Genomic DNA, 16865 nt, shown 5'->3' with positions numbered 1-16865 from the left:
CATATGAACGAAAGTTGTAATTTAACTTAAAAACTAGGACTAAAAAACAAAAAGAAAAAATTAACCCTCAATTTTGTCCCTTATTTAGAAATTTTTTTTTTTTTTTTTTAATTTGCACGGTTGTTCTTGATCACTTTCATAAATGTTTCAAAATTGTACTTAGTATATCAATAATACTTGAGGTAAAATATATAACTATTAATAATTCGTGAATAGAACATTTATTCTACGTGTGTAAGAATGCAACTCATGATCTATAGTACAGTAACTTAGAAACAATGAATAAGTTCATTAATTAATTTAATTTGTATGATTAGAGCTTATAGTATGTTAGTCTATCGGACTTCTTTTTCATAGCTAATAACATTAAAATGATCAATTTAGTAGAGAAAACGGATATGTTCAAATTAATATTTAATATCTTATATATATGAAAAAAAATATATCTATTTATTTAATTTGATGCAACTCTTGAGTTAAATTCATCTATATGAAATTTAAAAACTCACCAAATTGGGCGACGGAAGCTAGACATGCTCCACAAGACAAGATTTTGGGGTCTAAGTGAGCTAACTCATGGCATATGCATGAGTTATGGTGTAAGCAAGCATTGCAAAATGAATGTCTAAGACATCTTTCTTTAAAACTCAATGAATGTTTAAGACATCTTTCTTTAAAAATGAGTTTTCAAGAACAGTGTCAAACGATGCGAGTATATCGATATTGCATCCAATCCCCTAAGCCGAATGTTGGTATATTGGGTCATTCTCTAATATTGTAACTAGAAATGACTCAACATGGACGTGAGAGAGTTCATTCTTCAATAGGACTCAATGGATGGATGTTTGAGGTGTCTCAATATAAAGTCAACTCATTAGTAGATTCTTGATAACTTTGTCCAAGTGAGTATCAAAACTTCGATAACCTTTCGGGACTTGGGATGACATCACGAAATGTGAGTTGTGTTGTTGAGAATCAAAACAATGAGATGAGATGTGACGTTGTATTTAAAACACTTGGTCTGGAGCAAAGACAAGGTCGAGTTGAAGGACTTAGCCTAGAGTGGAGGCATGTCAACTAGAGTTGCAATCGAGTGAACATACACATATGGGCAACGTGTATGACTTAGTTTCCGCACAAGTTATATTCAATCGGCGAAGGAGAACCTTACCTGAACTTTGACGAAACCGAAAAAGTTGGCAAAAAATTATTAGAACATAAAAGGAAAGAATATAATGGAGAGAACTTGCAAAAGAATGAAAGTTTAGAAACATATGAGTGGAAGAAGAAAGGCATAAAAGCCCAAAGAGAGCTCAGGCTGATTTTCACTATACAAAAATTACCAAATTTGCAGGGCAGTTCCATCCTTGATCTACTACTTACTGTGTGTATATACAAGTAATTACAAAAAGGAGACCAGAAAAAAGAGGCACAAGTGTGTGTAACATCAATATCAAAGCTCAACTATAGCCACAGTTGAGCTCATTCTATGTACAATACCTGTTACATTTAGAGTAATAGACATGGAAATGAACCTATCTGCTTTGCAAGGGTGGTGCGAGCAGTTCCAGGCAGGTACCTTTCAATGGTCAAAAAACTCATAGGAGGGTAAAGAATTCAGAACAAAAATGAACACCTTGTGTCTTCTTCCCCTTTGGAAAAATATCGTGCACTGACTACTGAACCTATACAATCAGACCACTAAGATTGGTGGGTTGGTGCTCGTTTCTTGATCCATTTGTTTCTGGACAGCCTTCACAGCTGCTACTCTTGCTGCGTTTGCTGCTTTGTTAGCAGCAGCTACAGCTTTGTTAACTCTTTCCTCCACCCTTCCCGCATCAAATGCTTTCTTCTCTGCACCTCTTGCTTCCTGCTCCACAGAATGCCACTCGGTTAAGATCATTGTTCTATATATATATTTGTCGACTTTGATCAAGAATCGCGTTTTTTTTCTCCCTATATCTAGTCATTGAAATGCCAACGGAATATAAAAGGACAAATCATGTTAGTAGCTTGAATGTTTTTAAAAGAGTAGCATAAACTTCAAATCTAACAAGGCAGCAACTCTTAAGACCTACTACACTTAAGTCAACTAAATTCGACTAATTTCCAAAGCTACGTGATGCATAAGCTCGACCATAAATACGTGATGCATGTTTATACTCCTACATAGATTATCCCTTTCAAAGTGTATGGCTCATCCGCAGCGAGAAAAAAATAACAGGGCTTGACGTCGTGACAGTGCAAAAATTGGTAACATGAAAGTTTCAACTCACAAAAAAGAAGTCGATTTATAGGTCAGTCTCTAATAAAACCCCAAGAAAAGAATGAATGTGATAGACCTTCGGTTAAGAACATAAACACTAGGAAGAAAGGATGAGAGGTCGAATGAGTTACTGTTTCGTGCGGGCCAACATTCGTTACTATCTCGGCTAATTTGGAAACTTGAGCATCATTTACATAGAGGAGCGTAAGAGAGAGAGAGTGAGAGAGAGAGAGATCCTTTTGACTAGTCTATCAAGTGTGCGGAGGGGTTAGGGAGGGAGCTCCCAAATCCTTCTTTAGCCCCTTGTAATTTCTCTCGGTTTATCAATCATAGAAGTTAGTTCTACAGAATCTTCAGGTTGCTAAAACAAATAATAAGAACTTTACCTGGACTGCAGCGAGAACCTTAGCATGGCTGACAGCATAAGAAGACCCTGGATGGCTATTTTCAAGAACGGTAGCATTAAGAATCCCATTTTGCCAATGACCAGATTGTGTCTCTCCATTCCTAAAGGTGTACATTCCAAGCCCTTGCTTGCTTCCTTCGTGCCAAGCTCCCTCGTAACGATGTCCATTGCCGAATCGATAAACTCCAAAACCATGCATCTTGTCTGCAAAATACTCTCCTGCATATGTGTCTCCATTTCTGCATTGTGAGATAGTATTATAACAAACATCAACCCCTTGTAAATTCAGTTTTCTTAAAAATCATATGCATAAACCACTGGAGGCTTCTCAAATAGAATTTGTTAATACATTTCGACCACAGCTGATGGGTTACTGAGAACATATTATTAAACTTATCTCTTGAGCACAAAGTCAAGAGACTAATATGGTAATATCCACCACTTCAGCAATTCCAAACAGTCAAACACCATTTTCAAACTAAAGAGAAGAGATAACTCTCCAGCGAGTAATAATACAATATGAACTTGACCTTTCAGGTGCAAATTCTTCACATGAAGACAAGTGAACATGGACTTGCCCTACTCGTCTCCTCCGTCGTCCTCAACTACATTGGCCTCAACATTGTCAAGTATGTCGCCGTCGTTCTGGCTCCCTTGTCCATCTTAGATGGGGAAAAAAAATTCTACCATGGTTTTCTAATAAGTTTGGATTCGAACGTAATTCACTAATTAAGCCAAAAAAGAAGGAAAACAATACAAACCCAAGTCACAAGACTCATAAATAAGAAGGTAGTAATGAATTTTCCTTTTCAAGAGATGAAATCACAGTTCACACTACGACAAGATCTACTTCTTAGTGAGTGTAGAATATCAAAGGAGTTCTTACTTCTTAGATGGAAAAGATCTACCATAGTTTTCTATTGAATTCTTCTTTGAATGTAGTTTGATAACAACACCAAGCCACTTTGATAATGATAACAACACTAAAACAAAACATAAAACTCATAAACAATGAACAAGAAACACTTTGATAATGATCACAAAACTAAGGCACTACCAAAATCCATCATCAAATAGGAGAAATAGAGATAACTAACTCTCCAAATGAGCAAAATCCAGATATCCAACAAGATCATAGATTAACTAAACACAAATTATCCAACAAAAAACATAGCACAAATGACTATCAAAATTCAAAACCTGAAAAGAAAAATTACCTAAAATGGTAGTGACCCAATCCATGTTTGACACCCCACTTGAACTCCCCAACATAACGGCTCCCATCTTGGCAAGTATAAACTCCACAGCCATGGCACTGCCCGTTAGACCACTCCCCAGCATAGACATCCCCCGTGTAGAATCTGTAAATCCCAATCCCATTCCTCAACCCTTGTCTGTACTGGCCACGGTACCTACTTCCTTTCGCCCATGTCTCAACCCCATATCCATCATACTTCTCATCAATCCAATCACCTTCATACCTTCCACTCATATGGTAGTGATAAACCCCGCTCCCCGAGCACCTCCCTTTGTGAAATTCCCCCTCGTAAATGTCTCCATTACTGTTAACTCTCACCCAAGAACCCGACATCTTCCATTTCTCCGATTTAGGCTTCGATCCGATCGACCAACGAACATTCGAAACAGCCTTCGTCGAAGCAGAAGACGAGAACGCGTTAATTGGAGATGATCGAACAAGAAACAGACGAATCGAAGACGGGAGACGCGGGACTGCAAGATTGAGAAAAATCAAGGCGGCGATGGAGAAGAAAAACACGACGAACAACTTGAGAACAACGGAACGACGAGGGTTCGAGAAAAAGAAGTAAATGAAAGGCAAAGAGAGGAGGATGAGTAATCGCAAGTGAACTCGAAGCAACTCGCGACAACGAAAATGGCGGAAGATTTGTGAAGCAAGTGATTTAGTTGCAAAAGGAACAGAAAACGAAGCCGATGACATAAGAAACGGAAAACGCGAAAGCAAATAACTCGCCTGAGTCATAGCAAACCCTTCATAGAATTCAGGAAGAAGCTTAGAAAACGCCATGAACGAAGGAGGCAATCAAAGTGAGTTCTACATGAACGGATTCCGAGAGCGAAATTCTCAGAGACAGGACGATGGAATCTTGAATTCAGAAACGGATGATTCTGCAAATGGTTGAGGTACACGTATATAATCTCTGTTGTTTGTTGGCCGTTTCTCCAAGAATCGAAGGCTCAGGTTGCGTTTGATGTTCTTCTTTCTTTGGTTGATTCTATGGGAATGACACTGCCCAAAAAAGACTGCAAGAAAAGCTCTGCAATCTTGATGAAATGGTATCGCTGATTTTGTATCTGAAGAAGACGAAACCAGATGATGCAAGAACAGTGACCTCCTTTGTATTTACCGAAAATGCCATTCCACTTTTTGCTTCTTTTTTATTTTTATTTTTTAAATATTATATCACAAATGGAGTCAGTTTCAGAGCTCGAACCTAGGTTTCAACAATTGAATTATCGCGATTATTTAATAATTTTTTTTAGTATATATATTTCGTAATATTATCTCTTTTTTAGATTCGTTTTTGACCCAACCCAACTCCAAAATTTTCACAACAAACTCTTTCTAGATTGTCTGGGTTGTTAAAAAAATTGCTTTTTAATTTTTTTTTTATTTATCCATAATTTATAATTATTATCACGTGAAGTGGAAGATTTATGATTTTAATTAATAAAATTTAAAATTATTTTTGTAGTTTTAACAATGAGGGTTATAGAGATATTTGAAAAGAAAAAGAAAAAAAAAAAAGATATTATTATAGAAATGGAAAGGGAAACTTAAATTCTTATCCATTTGTCCTTGTCATCTCATCTTCTTCCTCCTTATCCTATTTATTATTATTATTATTTATTAAAATGAAATTTATTTATTTTTATTTAGTTGTACTTTTATTATTGAGGATATTTTATCATTTTCATTTCTCCCATTACATTATAATATCAATTATAATGTTCATAATTTGCTTCCATATTATTATTTTATTTAATTTATTTATCACTATAAACTTAAATAGCATATATATATTGTGTGTGTGTTTCATAATGATTTTGTTTTCTTTAATGCTAATTATTTGTTTGATCTATTGATTGATTAATACATAGATATTGGAATAAATAAATGGTATGGATTTTATTTCAGAATAATTTTGTTTTTAGTTTTTATTTTTTATTTTTAAGTTGAACTTGACAAAATAATTAAGATGGAATACTATTTATTTTCATTATATATATATATTATAGAATAAATAGAGAACTAATTTCATTACATATATATTTGTTCTTTCTCAATCTATACGAACATCGACATTGATAATTATATGAAAGGCTTATTAAACTAAATTTAAGAGGATAAGATTTGAGTTTAGATTATCTTTTCACCCCTATTTCTTTTATTAAAAAAATGGTACGGTTTAATTTTTTTAAAAAATATTTTTAATAAAATTGAAATGTTTATTTTATTTTATTTTTTATTGTAAGTAACTAAGAATAAAAGCGCCTTCATCAAAAAGTTGATAGGAGTTACCTTTAAAAAAAAATTGTAATGCTTAGGTAATAAAGCTGAATGGCAAATCATCTTGAAGTGACCACTTCTGAATCGGAATGTTTCACAAATGTTAATCTTATGGGTGTGGATAAAAGAACACAAAAGTCAATTTTAGAGTGTTTTTGGAAGATTTAGATAAACAATGAGTGAGCGAGTAATGAATTAATGTTTGGTTATAGAGGATTGCATTAATTTTCTTTATCTCTTATTTGCTTGCCTTCACTTTAGGTTTATGATTTTGATCGGTAATCATGCACACCAACTTTCATTTCAAACATCGAAGAATTCTTGTTTAAACAAAGAATGAGAGGAAATGCATTTCTCCATTTTCACTAGACGGGGTTGAGAATGGAGATTCCTCACTTTGTCCCCAACTAAATAAGAATGAGAGGAAGTGCATTTCTCCATTTCCACTAGATGGGGTCGATGGGGTCGAGAATGGAGATTCCTCACTCAAATTCCTGTCCCCAGCTAAATTCCTATTTGCCTCAAAACTTTTATGTACAAATGTACCCATATCTACCCATGCATCAAAATTAACGCACAAAATTATATATATATAGTGCTAAAATTAAAGTGTTAAAACTATATTGGAATATTAAAATTTAGGTTGGTAATATTATATTTTTTATTAGGATAATGCAAATAATTCACTAAAAAGTTATTTGAAACCCATATATTTTTAAAGGAAAAAATTTATCCTACAAAAATAAATGAAAAATTTTGCATGGAAGAAAGTTGAAATAGGAGACGAAACGAACACGGAAAAGACTTCCTCATCCCCGCCCTTGCCTTGTGGACATCTCTACTCAAGAGAACGACTCTAAATAAGAATACAAGCTAATTTACTTTATGTTTTTTCAGAAATAATAAATCAAAAACGTTGTTCTATTCTTACAAATTATAAATCAAAACCAAAAATGATAAGGTGACTCAGAAACTGAAAATAAAGCTCAAATTTTTAAATCTTTGTTGATCTGCAAAAAGGATTTCGATGTCCAAAAATCAAAATAAATAAACCCAAAAAGTGACAATAATAAAACTAAAGAAGACAAAATCTAAATATCAAATGTATGCAACAACGATGATGATCAGATTAAGAGTTACCTGAAAGGCCAATATAATTATCTTAATATTCACACATTCAGAGGCAAAGTTTCAAGATGTAAAAATATTCATAATACAGAAAGAACATGAGCAGAACAACAAGATTTCGGTTGAGCCAGATGCCAATACCAAGAAGCCAATTTCTCCATTCGAGTCAATTTTTTTTTTTTTTTTTTTTTTTTTTNAAAGCTAATGCAACTGCAAAGTTAATGCCGAAGAAATACCTGGAAGAATATCTCATGGAGGCTGGCACAAATTATTCCCATGCTCCTGGAACCTGCCCTTTCCATTAAAGTCAGCACAAAGATCATTCTCCATTCTTAACAGGGATTTCACATCGCTCAGCAGAGTCGGTTGATCCTGTCCATCATCCCGTTCGCCCCCCTTGCCTTTCATCTTATAGTTCTTCCAGTTTCGTGATCTGAATAAGAACTGAGAGTTCGTAATAAAAATAAACCAAAGATAGCAAAAGAGATTAAGCAAGTACACGTGGTTTTGACATGTAAAAGAAGTCGCTATTGAAAGACTCATTTGATGCAAACCGAGCTTTCCAGTATTTAGCATGATAGGTATGAACATAAATACTAATAGAAAGGGCATCACTCAACTACTGTAATTTCTGAACTTTCAAAACATAACCATATTGGTCCTTGCCATTATTCAGTTATCTAATATCTACCCGCCCAATACTCGCATCAATCACTCAATGAGGCTAAAAAATGTCCATAACAACATTATCACATACTTGAAACCACACTATCCAATCGTTAAAAACAACGAAAATGATTATCTTATTAAAGTTCTAGGACTATAATAGATATTTTAAGAGTTCATGGACTAAAATGGAATAAACCTAAAGAATAGGGACTAAAATATGGATATTTTGGAAGTTTAAGGACCAAATAAGAACTTAGGCCCTTCTTTGTGCACCTAAAAGTGTCAAGTCTTCAAATTCTACACTCAGATTAAGGTTATAGAATCTAAGAGGCCAGAAGGGCCTCCAACATACACGTGTCAATTTAACATAAAAGCTTTACAGTCAGATGAAAGGAACGGCACCTTTCATCCCGTCTAATCTTCATCGAAGTATTTCTCCTCGGCATCATCATTGGCTTCCCTCAGCCAGTGGTCATCCAAGGTCTCATCATTGTCTATTTTTGAGTAATCTAAATGCTCGTTGTCTTCTCCCAACAAAAACTTCTGATGCATGATGTATGTGAATTGGTCCATCTGATCTTGCATATCTGCTTCAGATAAAGTTGCTCCATGATTAGACCCACCCTCCGCAGCTTGATTATTGTCTGTTGCTGACCTTTCTTGCTGATTATCCATGGCAGTGGATACCTACGAGTGAAAGCATCACATATCAAACAACTGACTATAATGGACAAGCGATCCCTGCATATCACAATATATTCAGATGTGTCATTCTGATCGACCCACAATGATCAGATATACTTTTTCTTGATAAGAAACAAAGATGTTTATTAATCACAAAAAAGAAGACATAACACTCTCTCAAGGAGGTACAAAAGGAGAGCCTTACAATCATTAGTAATTATGAGAAGGCTTATAGTTATAAAATAATTTTTTGAGGTTAGTACACCACCACAAAGATCAGATATACTAAACATTACCGTCTAAAAGAACATACAAGCATTAAAACCCTCTGTAATAGTTAAATAGAAAGGTTGGACAATGGACAAGGCAGAAACTAAAGAGGACACCATTTCAGTTTTATTATAGAAGTCATAATCAACGGGAGGAATGCAAAGAAGACTTGTATAAAAACATATTAAACAAGCCAATAAGACGTAGATGTTAATCAAACCAATTCATAAAAAATATTTATCAAAAAATCGAAGGAAAAAAATAGAAAAGATGATACGAAATTACCTCCATGGAATGAGCTCCATTAGCAGCCTTGTCACCTTTCCCATCCTCCCCCACTTCCTCCTTCTCCTCCTCTTCTTCATCTTCCTCCTCCTCCTCCTCCTCCTCCTCCTCCTCTTCTTCTTCTTCTTCTTCCTCTTCCTTTGGGTTTAAATCATTACCTACCAAGTCCCTTTCAGCGACACCTAATCTGCGTTGCTCTCCTCTGATCTTAGCAACCAACATTGCTTCCTCTGATCTCCTCATCAGAGTCTCAGACCATCGCTCTCCTGGTCTTGCCATACCTCTACCACTTAGATCTTGAAATTTCCCTACATACTCATGATGTAAAAAAGGCTGTCTATCCCTCATTGCATCCTCCGAGAAGTACTGGCCATCACATATCAGTTTGTTCAGATATGCCCTCCTCCTATTTTTCACAACAACTGATCTAGAGTGTAGTTCATCTGATGTTGGACTCTTTATACTCCAAAGGTGCTTTAAATGCCAATTGATCTCGTAATCATCCTTAAGATTATCAAACTCATGGAGCTCATTGGATGTCAATTGTGACCCATATCGCTCTACATCAATCAAAGTTGGAGGAGCAACAAACATTAGAATATTTAAATTGTATGGAGAGAGGCAGCATCCAAGGATCAAAATCAAAATAGTTACCAGAAAGATTTCTATATATTACGAATCCAAGATATTTCTCTGCTAGAGTTTCAAATAATAGACTCCAAAAAATGCCCAAATATGCTTTTTCCTTCACTTTCAGAAGCAAAAAGTGTGGAAATCAGAGATATTGAATTGTTTCTTCTTCACGGCTTATAACGATTCAAAATACCTAAAAGAAAATTACTTCATAAAGATATAACAGTTGTGGTAATGCGCCAGAGTTTGTTCCTTCCTCTCAACCGTAGAACACTCAGAGACACAAAAAGACGTTAAAATTCATTATTGTTATATTTCCTACAATTGGTAAGAAATTGGGACTCATTACTTCATTCTTCAGCTCACAAAAATGACAACAAAAAAAAAATCGAAGTAAATTATAGAGCACACTGTTCTCGTTAACTAATTTCATCTTCTCCTTCATTACCCTAGAAGCTAAACTGAACCATAGGACTCAGCATTATGAACCTTTCCATTAAATCTCCTCACTAAGACGCGTCCGATAATACAAGAATTATATAAAATATAAGCATGAACTACTCATTCTTGTCTCTCAAAATTTTTCTTTCGAACTCGATCAATTAAGCTAGGGCTCCTTAACAATAAACATACAACAGAAATCCACGCCAGAAATTGCAAAAATCCAAAGTTTCATAGAGAGAGAGAGAGAGAGAGAGAGAGAAACCTAGAAAGACGGCGACGTCACGAGAAAGGAGGTCCAGCAGAATGGCCTTGCGCTGAGACGGATTCGTGGCAGTGGATTGAAGCGCACGAGGAAAGTAAAGACCATCCTGCAACGAAAGCCTTTCCGACAAGCAATCCATGGCTTCGCAACTCAATCCTTTTGCCGCCGCTGCTTCCATTTTCTCTCGGCGTCGTCTCTTCCCCGGTGAAAAAAAAAAAACAAAAAGGTTCCTCGGTCGGCTCAGTCGGTGATGAGAATGCGGATGACACACGTGAGCAGCACGTGATAATAGAGTCCGAAGAAAATAACGTATTTCTATTTTCTATTCGGAGTGTGTTTGGCAACCCGCTTACCGTATCCCTTACACGGATTAAAGTTCCACTTTGATTGTGGTTTGAGATAAGAAAACAAAAACCGTTTCCGGTTCGGTTTATCTTAAAAAAAAATGAATTTTCTCTTAACAATTTTTACCTTAATTATTTTATTGCATCGACTATAAAATTTCTCAAATTTTATTAATTTTGAATAAATCAAAATTTACCTTACCATTAAGCTTAACCCATTATTTCAAAATAATAATAATAATGACGTCAAAATTTACAAATTTATATATTAAAAAACAACTCAAACAATGTTTTTTTTTTCTTTAATTCAATTAATTTTGTATAGGATGAACACAAACTATAATAAATTTCTTAATGAATTTTTACATGAAAATTTATGGTAATGCAAAAATAGAAACTTTTATATTAAATTACATTTTAATCCTTTCCATTTTAAAATTTATTCTAAAAAAAGTCCAACTTTGAAATTAGTCTAATTATAAAAATAATTTAGAAAAATAAAATTTTCTAAGGCAACAAAATAATGTCGATATCCATACATTTTTTATGAAAAAATTATAAAATATTTAAACTAACAAATAAGCATTTAAAATTTTTATTATTAATATTAGTTTTACAAGAGTGATATACTTAAATTATTTTAAGACAATATCCTATATTTGAATCGATTAAGATAAGATTTGTCATTAGAAGAGGCACCAATGTCTTGCATCTCTTAAAGAGACAACATCGTTTACAACAAGACAACATTACCTCTTCAAAAGATGACATCATGCCCTTAAAAAAAATAAAAGAAATAAAGAAAAACCCTCATCGTATCGCCATTGTTCCTCTCTCATACGAACACACACCTACCCCTCTCACCAACCTCATCATTTCTTTTCCATACGAATCAGTATAAGGGTGTCTTCTTTTAACTCGACAACGCTCAGTCGAAACAAGACTTATAACGCTCATAACGCTCGATATATTTTCCTAAACTTATTCAACAGAGTGTAAGAGAGCAACAAACATTGCTGAAATTACACTAAAACTTATTGATCATGTGTGGGGGAAGGAAAGGGAAAATGTCTCATAATTGGGTTGAATCAGAAAACTCAGTTCTGTTTTCTTCCATTCAAAGAAAACAACAACAGCAACAGCAACAGCTTCTTAGCTCCCTCTGTTACGAGGCAATGTCATCCACCTCAGAATTAAACACAAAACTTGGGAAGGTGGTTGTTATGTCCCTGTCCCCCACAAACACAAAAGGATCAACAATTTGAAACCTAACCAAACATGTATTATGCTTATATTATGCCTTTTCTTCTTTACCTCAAGTATGGAAGCGTCATCACTTTCAATAATGATGGATTCTTGCACACAAAATTTTGCCATTCACTCTTGTCTATCTTCCCATCTTCCTTCACATCAGCCTCCATGAATGTCTGTACAAAATATTCCATCAGATAAAAAGCTGACAGCGACACCGTACGAAATTTAGTATCGAGTGCTTGAATGGAACTTCGACATGGGCCAAACCGAATATTTCTTTCTTCCTTTCTTTCTAAATGATGATTCAGATATTGGGTCCTTTCCAGTTTGCTTATTTTTGTAAATTGTAGCTACATATTCCGGAAAAAAATGTAACAGTCCAAGCCCGCCGTTAGCAGATATTTCCCTTTATGGACTTTTCCTTTCGGCCTTCCTCTCAAGGTTTTAAAACACGTCTGCTGGGGAGAGGTTTCCACACCCTTATAAAGAATGTTTCGTTCCCCTCTTCAACTGATGTGGGATCTCACAATCCACCCTCCTTCAAGGCTCAGCGTCTTTACTGGCACACCACTTGGTGGACACCCCCTTTAGGGCTCACCATTCTCATTGGCACACTGCTCAGTGCCTGACTCTGATACCATTTGTAACAGCCCAAACCCAGCGCTAGTAGATATTGTCCTCTTTGGGTTTTTCCTTTCCGGCTTCCACTTAAGGTTTTAAAATGGCTAGGGAGAGGTTTCCACACCCTTGTAAAGAATGCTTTGTTCTCCTCTCCAACCGATGTGGGATCTCATAAAAAATACCAATACTCGTGGTCATACTCTTTGGGTAATAAAATGGTTTTCAACAATAACTGATAGAAGAGTATGATCTGCTGAAAACTACAGGAAACTCAAACAACTAATGATCCTGAAATTTTATGGTACCTGACCTTATCAAGGATTATCTCTATTGTCTCATCAGCCAGCTTCATCTCAGATTCAGAAAGAAGGGCAATTAGCATCTGCTTCACCTACCAAAGTCAACAAACAAAAAGCTCTGGTGGAGTTAACCATGAAAATTCTTCCACAAAAACAGGCACAGATCTTCCATTCATAGCATCCCGGTTGCTTATCTACCGATTTCGATGGCGTGCCATATCATCCACTACCGTGTAGCATGTAAATTTTTGGGCAGGGTTTCGACAGAATCAAAATAAAGATAATGGAGACACATTTAAAACTTTTTCTCATCCTTGAACGTATCTAATAATCCATGCATCGTATGGATCGTATTCAACCAGAGGCATAGAGAACCTACCTCTTGCCGCTCAATGAATCCCGTGTTATCCAAATCGTAAAGCTTAAACGAAACTGTAAGGTAAATAAATAACAAGCATCAGTCAAGCCACAAGATAGAATGATTCATGTGAGGTATATATTATGCCATATCCTGCATACTTACATTCAATCTTGTCTTCCTCGGGAGCATTAGGATGAAAGACACTCAATGATCTTACAAAGTCACCAAAATCAATGAACCCTTGCTGCTGAACATCAAATAGATCAAAGAGCTGCATACAAAATGGATCCAACCTTAAAATATGCTATGAGAAAATATAGCCATCAAATGGAACCATGAGTCATTAATAACAGAAGAAGTTAGATTCATTGCCAAAATATTACTAAAAATGAATTGCAATGTCAAAACCCATGACTCGCTCTGTAACAAACCAAACCCACCGCTAGTAAATATTATCCTCTTTAAGCTTTCCCTTTCGGGCTTCCCCCTCAAGGTTTTTAAAACACATCTACGAGGGAAAGGTTTCCACACCCTTACAAATAATGATTCCTTCTCCTCCCCAATCGATGTGGGATCTCACAACCCACCCCCCTTCGGGGCTCAGCCTCCTCGCTGGCACATCGCTCGGTGTCTGGCTTTGATACCATTTGTAACAACCCAAGCCCACCGCTAGCAGATATTGTCCTCTTCGAGTTTTCCCTTTCGGGCTTCCCCTCAAGGTTTTTAAAACGTGTATGCTAGGGAGAGGTTTCTACACCTTTATAAAGAATGTTTCGTTCTCCTCTCCAACCGATGTGGGATCTCACAAGCTAACGCTTTTGGTAAGGAATTTAAGATAAAAGCTTATATATTTACCCGATTTGCTAACAGATTTTCCTTCTTTCTGTTATTAAAAATGGCCAGCTGAAATTCTTCCTGCATATAGAACAAGATCGTTATAGAGAACATCTTCAAATCACTGTTGCATAGAACACATACGTTTGACTAATCCAACTAAACCAGCAAAATCAATGGCATTATCCTCACTGCTATACATGTACACATTATTTAACCAAAACAATGTGAGTTCAAATAGTTCTTGCACAGACATGAAGAGAGGGATGATAACACGAACACCGGAATGATAAGTCATATCAGAAACAAATACCCTGTTTATTAAACCATCATCTATGATAGAACTGCTGATGCTCTTGTACAGCTCAAACAATGCTTCAACTTCACTGACACTAACTGTTGAAGCAAGTATAAAGAACAAGAAGAATCATGAATAATATATGAGAGAAACTCAGACCGACATGAACATATCTCGATAGCTAGAAAGCATCAGGAGAGCATAGATTCAATAAAATAGTCCAAAAGTTAGTCATTAAATCTAGAAACTCAGAACTCAGAAAACATAAACAAAGCACAACTTACAAGCTGTTTGTGAGGCAAGACTTATAGGATCTTCATATCCTGGAAATTGTTTGTTTTCTTTAGAAAAAATGCAGCCCATTTACTGAAGACGAAGATCGGTGTACTACAAAGCAATCCCAACGCAGCACCTTGACTTCACTACAATACTAGATAGATCCCAACATAAGCACACCACGAGCAAATCAACTTCACAAAAAAGTAAAAAAAAAAAAAACAACTAAATGATCTGCATTAGTAAGTTTTCTGAAAATTACTTGTTTCAATTCTCAGAGACTAGGATATTACAATAGAACAGAGTGAAAGGAACAATAAAATGGTCATATAAACTAAAGTGCCTATTAATAATCCCACCAAACGATATCCAAATCCCAACAACTCACAGAATGTGTATGAAAGAGAACAAAAATCCCCCCACTGTAAAGTGAAAGATGAGCATTAAACTGAACTATTTGGTCAAAAATCGGACACAAAACAACAAGAGACCCATACTGTTCCTTCTCATTTCTTATCAACAAAGAATCAGAAAATGATGTCTAACCCCATAAAGAAACCAAATCCAATCATCACAAAACCATGAATTACATCAAATTTCGCAACAATCCACATAAAACAACAAATGCATTAAACAAACCCAACAAAGAAAACCCCACAAAAAAGAACAATCCACAAGATAAAAAAAAAAAAAAAAAAAAAAAAAAANGCTCGACGGAAAAAGAAGAAGTAAACGAAATAGGTTGCAATCCAAGCGAGCTTTAGAGATTATGACAGGGTTTTATGCAACGATCGAAGGGCGGAAAATTGGAGGAGAAAGAAGGAGCTTCGCTACAAATTTCTCGTCGTTTTTTCCAGAAAAGCAAATGGGAACAGCGATGATTGAAGTGCCATTTGGATTAGAGTGAGTGTGAAAAAGAGCGCCAAAGCAAAATCAAGGATTATAAAGAGAATTATGCGAGCGAGAGAGAGAGAGGAATTCATGGTCGAGTCAAAAAGGCAACGGAAAGCGAATGGGTTTCATAGAATATTCGATTAAGCTAGTTATTAAGTTAATTACGTAAATAAGCTAATTATTTAATTAATTATGTAATTAAGCTAATTATTTAATTGATTCTGTTTCATATTGCTCAATTTAATACATCATATACCCATCTAATAAACACTATAAATAATTCAATTTATTGAGAAATTTTATGTTTTCATTTTGCCCTCATTTGGTGTCTCTAATTACATGTTTGCCCTTTACTTTTCAAGATTCAAAAATTTACTTTTTTTTTTCCCTTTTTTTTTATTACTAGAATATCTTAATTAGAAGAATAATACTCAAAAGGCTAGGGATTTAGTCCCAGAATGTATGCATGGAAGAGTCCCAGAATGTAAGATGAAGTCAACCCTCCTAAAGTAGAGGGAGTAGGAACTGCCAATCGAACTCGCCTAAGAACGGGGTGAAAGAACAGGCACGGGAAGTGGAGACCACAGACCCTTCCAACAAAGGTAAGGGAACCCGTGGGGAGAACCCCATTAGAACCAATACAATCGGCCTCCCTTGACTTGTTTCATATGTAAGGGGACCCTATAGAGCATACGAGTGCCCCGGTAAGGCAACCCTTCAGGCATTCCAAGCGACCTTGAGGACAAAGAACCTTGTTCTGGAAATGTCGAGATAGGGACTACCGCATCTGAGAGCAATGACAACTCCTGTATGGGGGCTCTCAAGTTTTTATTGCACTCCAAAAGAAGATAGAAGAGTCAAAAGAGTCAGTCAAAAGAGAGCTTTGTATGTAGAGACATGGGTTAACCGTTGAGCGTCCAAGTACATTATAGTCGAGTTTAGGGCCACTCAAAACTTTATGACAAAAGTCAAAGCTAAACGACTAAACATATGCCCTTGGACAAATGCTTAGTCATCATAGGGACCAATTCTGCAGACGTCCAAACGAAAATCAAGCAACCTGAAGGGGTAAAGATGATATTGGCCC

At 35.7% G+C, this 16865-nt stretch overlaps 3 protein-coding genes across 4 annotated transcripts; all 3 read right to left on the bottom strand.

Moving 5' to 3' along the window:
- Nucleotides 1–1291: 1291 nt before the first annotated feature.
- On the bottom strand, nt 1292–5080 carry LOC111800358. The gene is made up of 3 exons (XM_023684005.1): nt 3890–5080; nt 2653–2911; nt 1292–1870 (listed from the first exon to the last, which is right to left on the bottom strand). Exons 1-3 carry the CDS (start codon nt 4717–4719, stop codon nt 1694–1696), a joined length of 1266 nt encoding a protein of 421 aa, XP_023539773.1. The 5' UTR covers nt 4720–5080; the 3' UTR covers nt 1292–1693.
- Nucleotides 5081–7553: 2473 nt separating this feature from the next.
- Nucleotides 7554–10855, bottom strand: LOC111800359 (coiled-coil domain-containing protein 97). Its single transcript, XM_023684006.1, has 4 exons — nt 10598–10855; nt 9259–9818; nt 8422–8706; nt 7554–7783 (listed from the first exon to the last, which is right to left on the bottom strand). Exons 1-3 carry the CDS (start codon nt 10773–10775, stop codon nt 8434–8436), a joined length of 1011 nt encoding a protein of 336 aa, XP_023539774.1. The 5' UTR covers nt 10776–10855; the 3' UTR covers nt 7554–7783; nt 8422–8433.
- Nucleotides 10856–11880: 1025 nt separating this feature from the next.
- LOC111800360 (calcineurin B-like protein 1) lies at nt 11881–15510 on the bottom strand. Of its 2 annotated transcripts, XM_023684008.1 has the most exons (9): nt 15147–15510; nt 14893–15038; nt 14624–14706; nt 14332–14391; nt 13639–13747; nt 13495–13547; nt 13127–13207; nt 12256–12368; nt 11881–12170 (listed from the first exon to the last, which is right to left on the bottom strand). In XM_023684008.1, exons 2-9 carry the CDS (start codon nt 14969–14971, stop codon nt 12107–12109), a joined length of 642 nt encoding a protein of 213 aa, XP_023539776.1. In that variant the 5' UTR covers nt 14972–15038; nt 15147–15510; the 3' UTR covers nt 11881–12106. The 2 variants fall into 2 exon arrangements, with proteins under 2 accessions (XP_023539776.1, XP_023539775.1); XM_023684007.1 differs by lacking the exon at nt 15147–15510 and having other exon boundaries at nt 14893–15101.
- Nucleotides 15511–16865: the final 1355 nt, after the last annotated feature.

This window comes from Cucurbita pepo, chromosome LG08 (genome assembly GCF_002806865.2).
Source record: "Cucurbita pepo subsp. pepo cultivar mu-cu-16 chromosome LG08, ASM280686v2, whole genome shotgun sequence".
NCBI lineage: Eukaryota > Viridiplantae > Streptophyta > Magnoliopsida > Cucurbitales > Cucurbitaceae > Cucurbita > Cucurbita pepo.
Note: the sequence above shows the minus strand (reverse complement) of the source record. Positions and strands in the feature narration are given on the sequence as shown.

Excerpts from the sequence above, each read along its gene's own strand:
- LOC111800360 (XM_023684008.1), bottom strand. The coding sequence starts at position 14,971 with ATGGGCTGCATTTTTTCTAAAGAAAACAAACAATTTCCAGGATATGAA. Across the intron at positions 14,392-14,623 it reads ATGATGGTTTAATAAACAGG|GAAGAATTTCAGCTGGCCAT; the intron begins GTATTTGTTTCT and ends TTCTATATGCAG. Across the intron at positions 13,748-14,331 it reads AAAATCTGTTAGCAAATCGG|CTCTTTGATCTATTTGATGT; the intron begins GTAAATATATAA and ends TTTTGTATGCAG.
- LOC111800358 (XM_023684005.1), bottom strand. The coding sequence starts at position 4,719 with ATGGCGTTTTCTAAGCTTCTTCCTGAATTCTATGAAGGGTTTGCTATG. Across the intron at positions 2,912-3,889 it reads TTGGGTCACTACCATTTTAG|AAATGGAGACACATATGCAG; the intron begins GTAATTTTTCTT and ends CTCACAATGCAG. Across the intron at positions 1,871-2,652 it reads AGGTTCTCGCTGCAGTCCAG|GAAGCAAGAGGTGCAGAGAA; the intron begins GTAAAGTTCTTA and ends TCTGTGGAGCAG.
- LOC111800359 (XM_023684006.1), bottom strand. The coding sequence starts at position 10,775 with ATGGAAGCAGCGGCGGCAAAAGGATTGAGTTGCGAAGCCATGGATTGC. Across the intron at positions 9,819-10,597 it reads TGACGTCGCCGTCTTTCTAG|AGCGATATGGGTCACAATTG; the intron begins GTTTCTCTCTCT and ends TGATTGATGTAG. Across the intron at positions 8,707-9,258 it reads ATGGAGCTCATTCCATGGAG|GTATCCACTGCCATGGATAA; the intron begins GTAATTTCGTAT and ends TTTCACTCGTAG.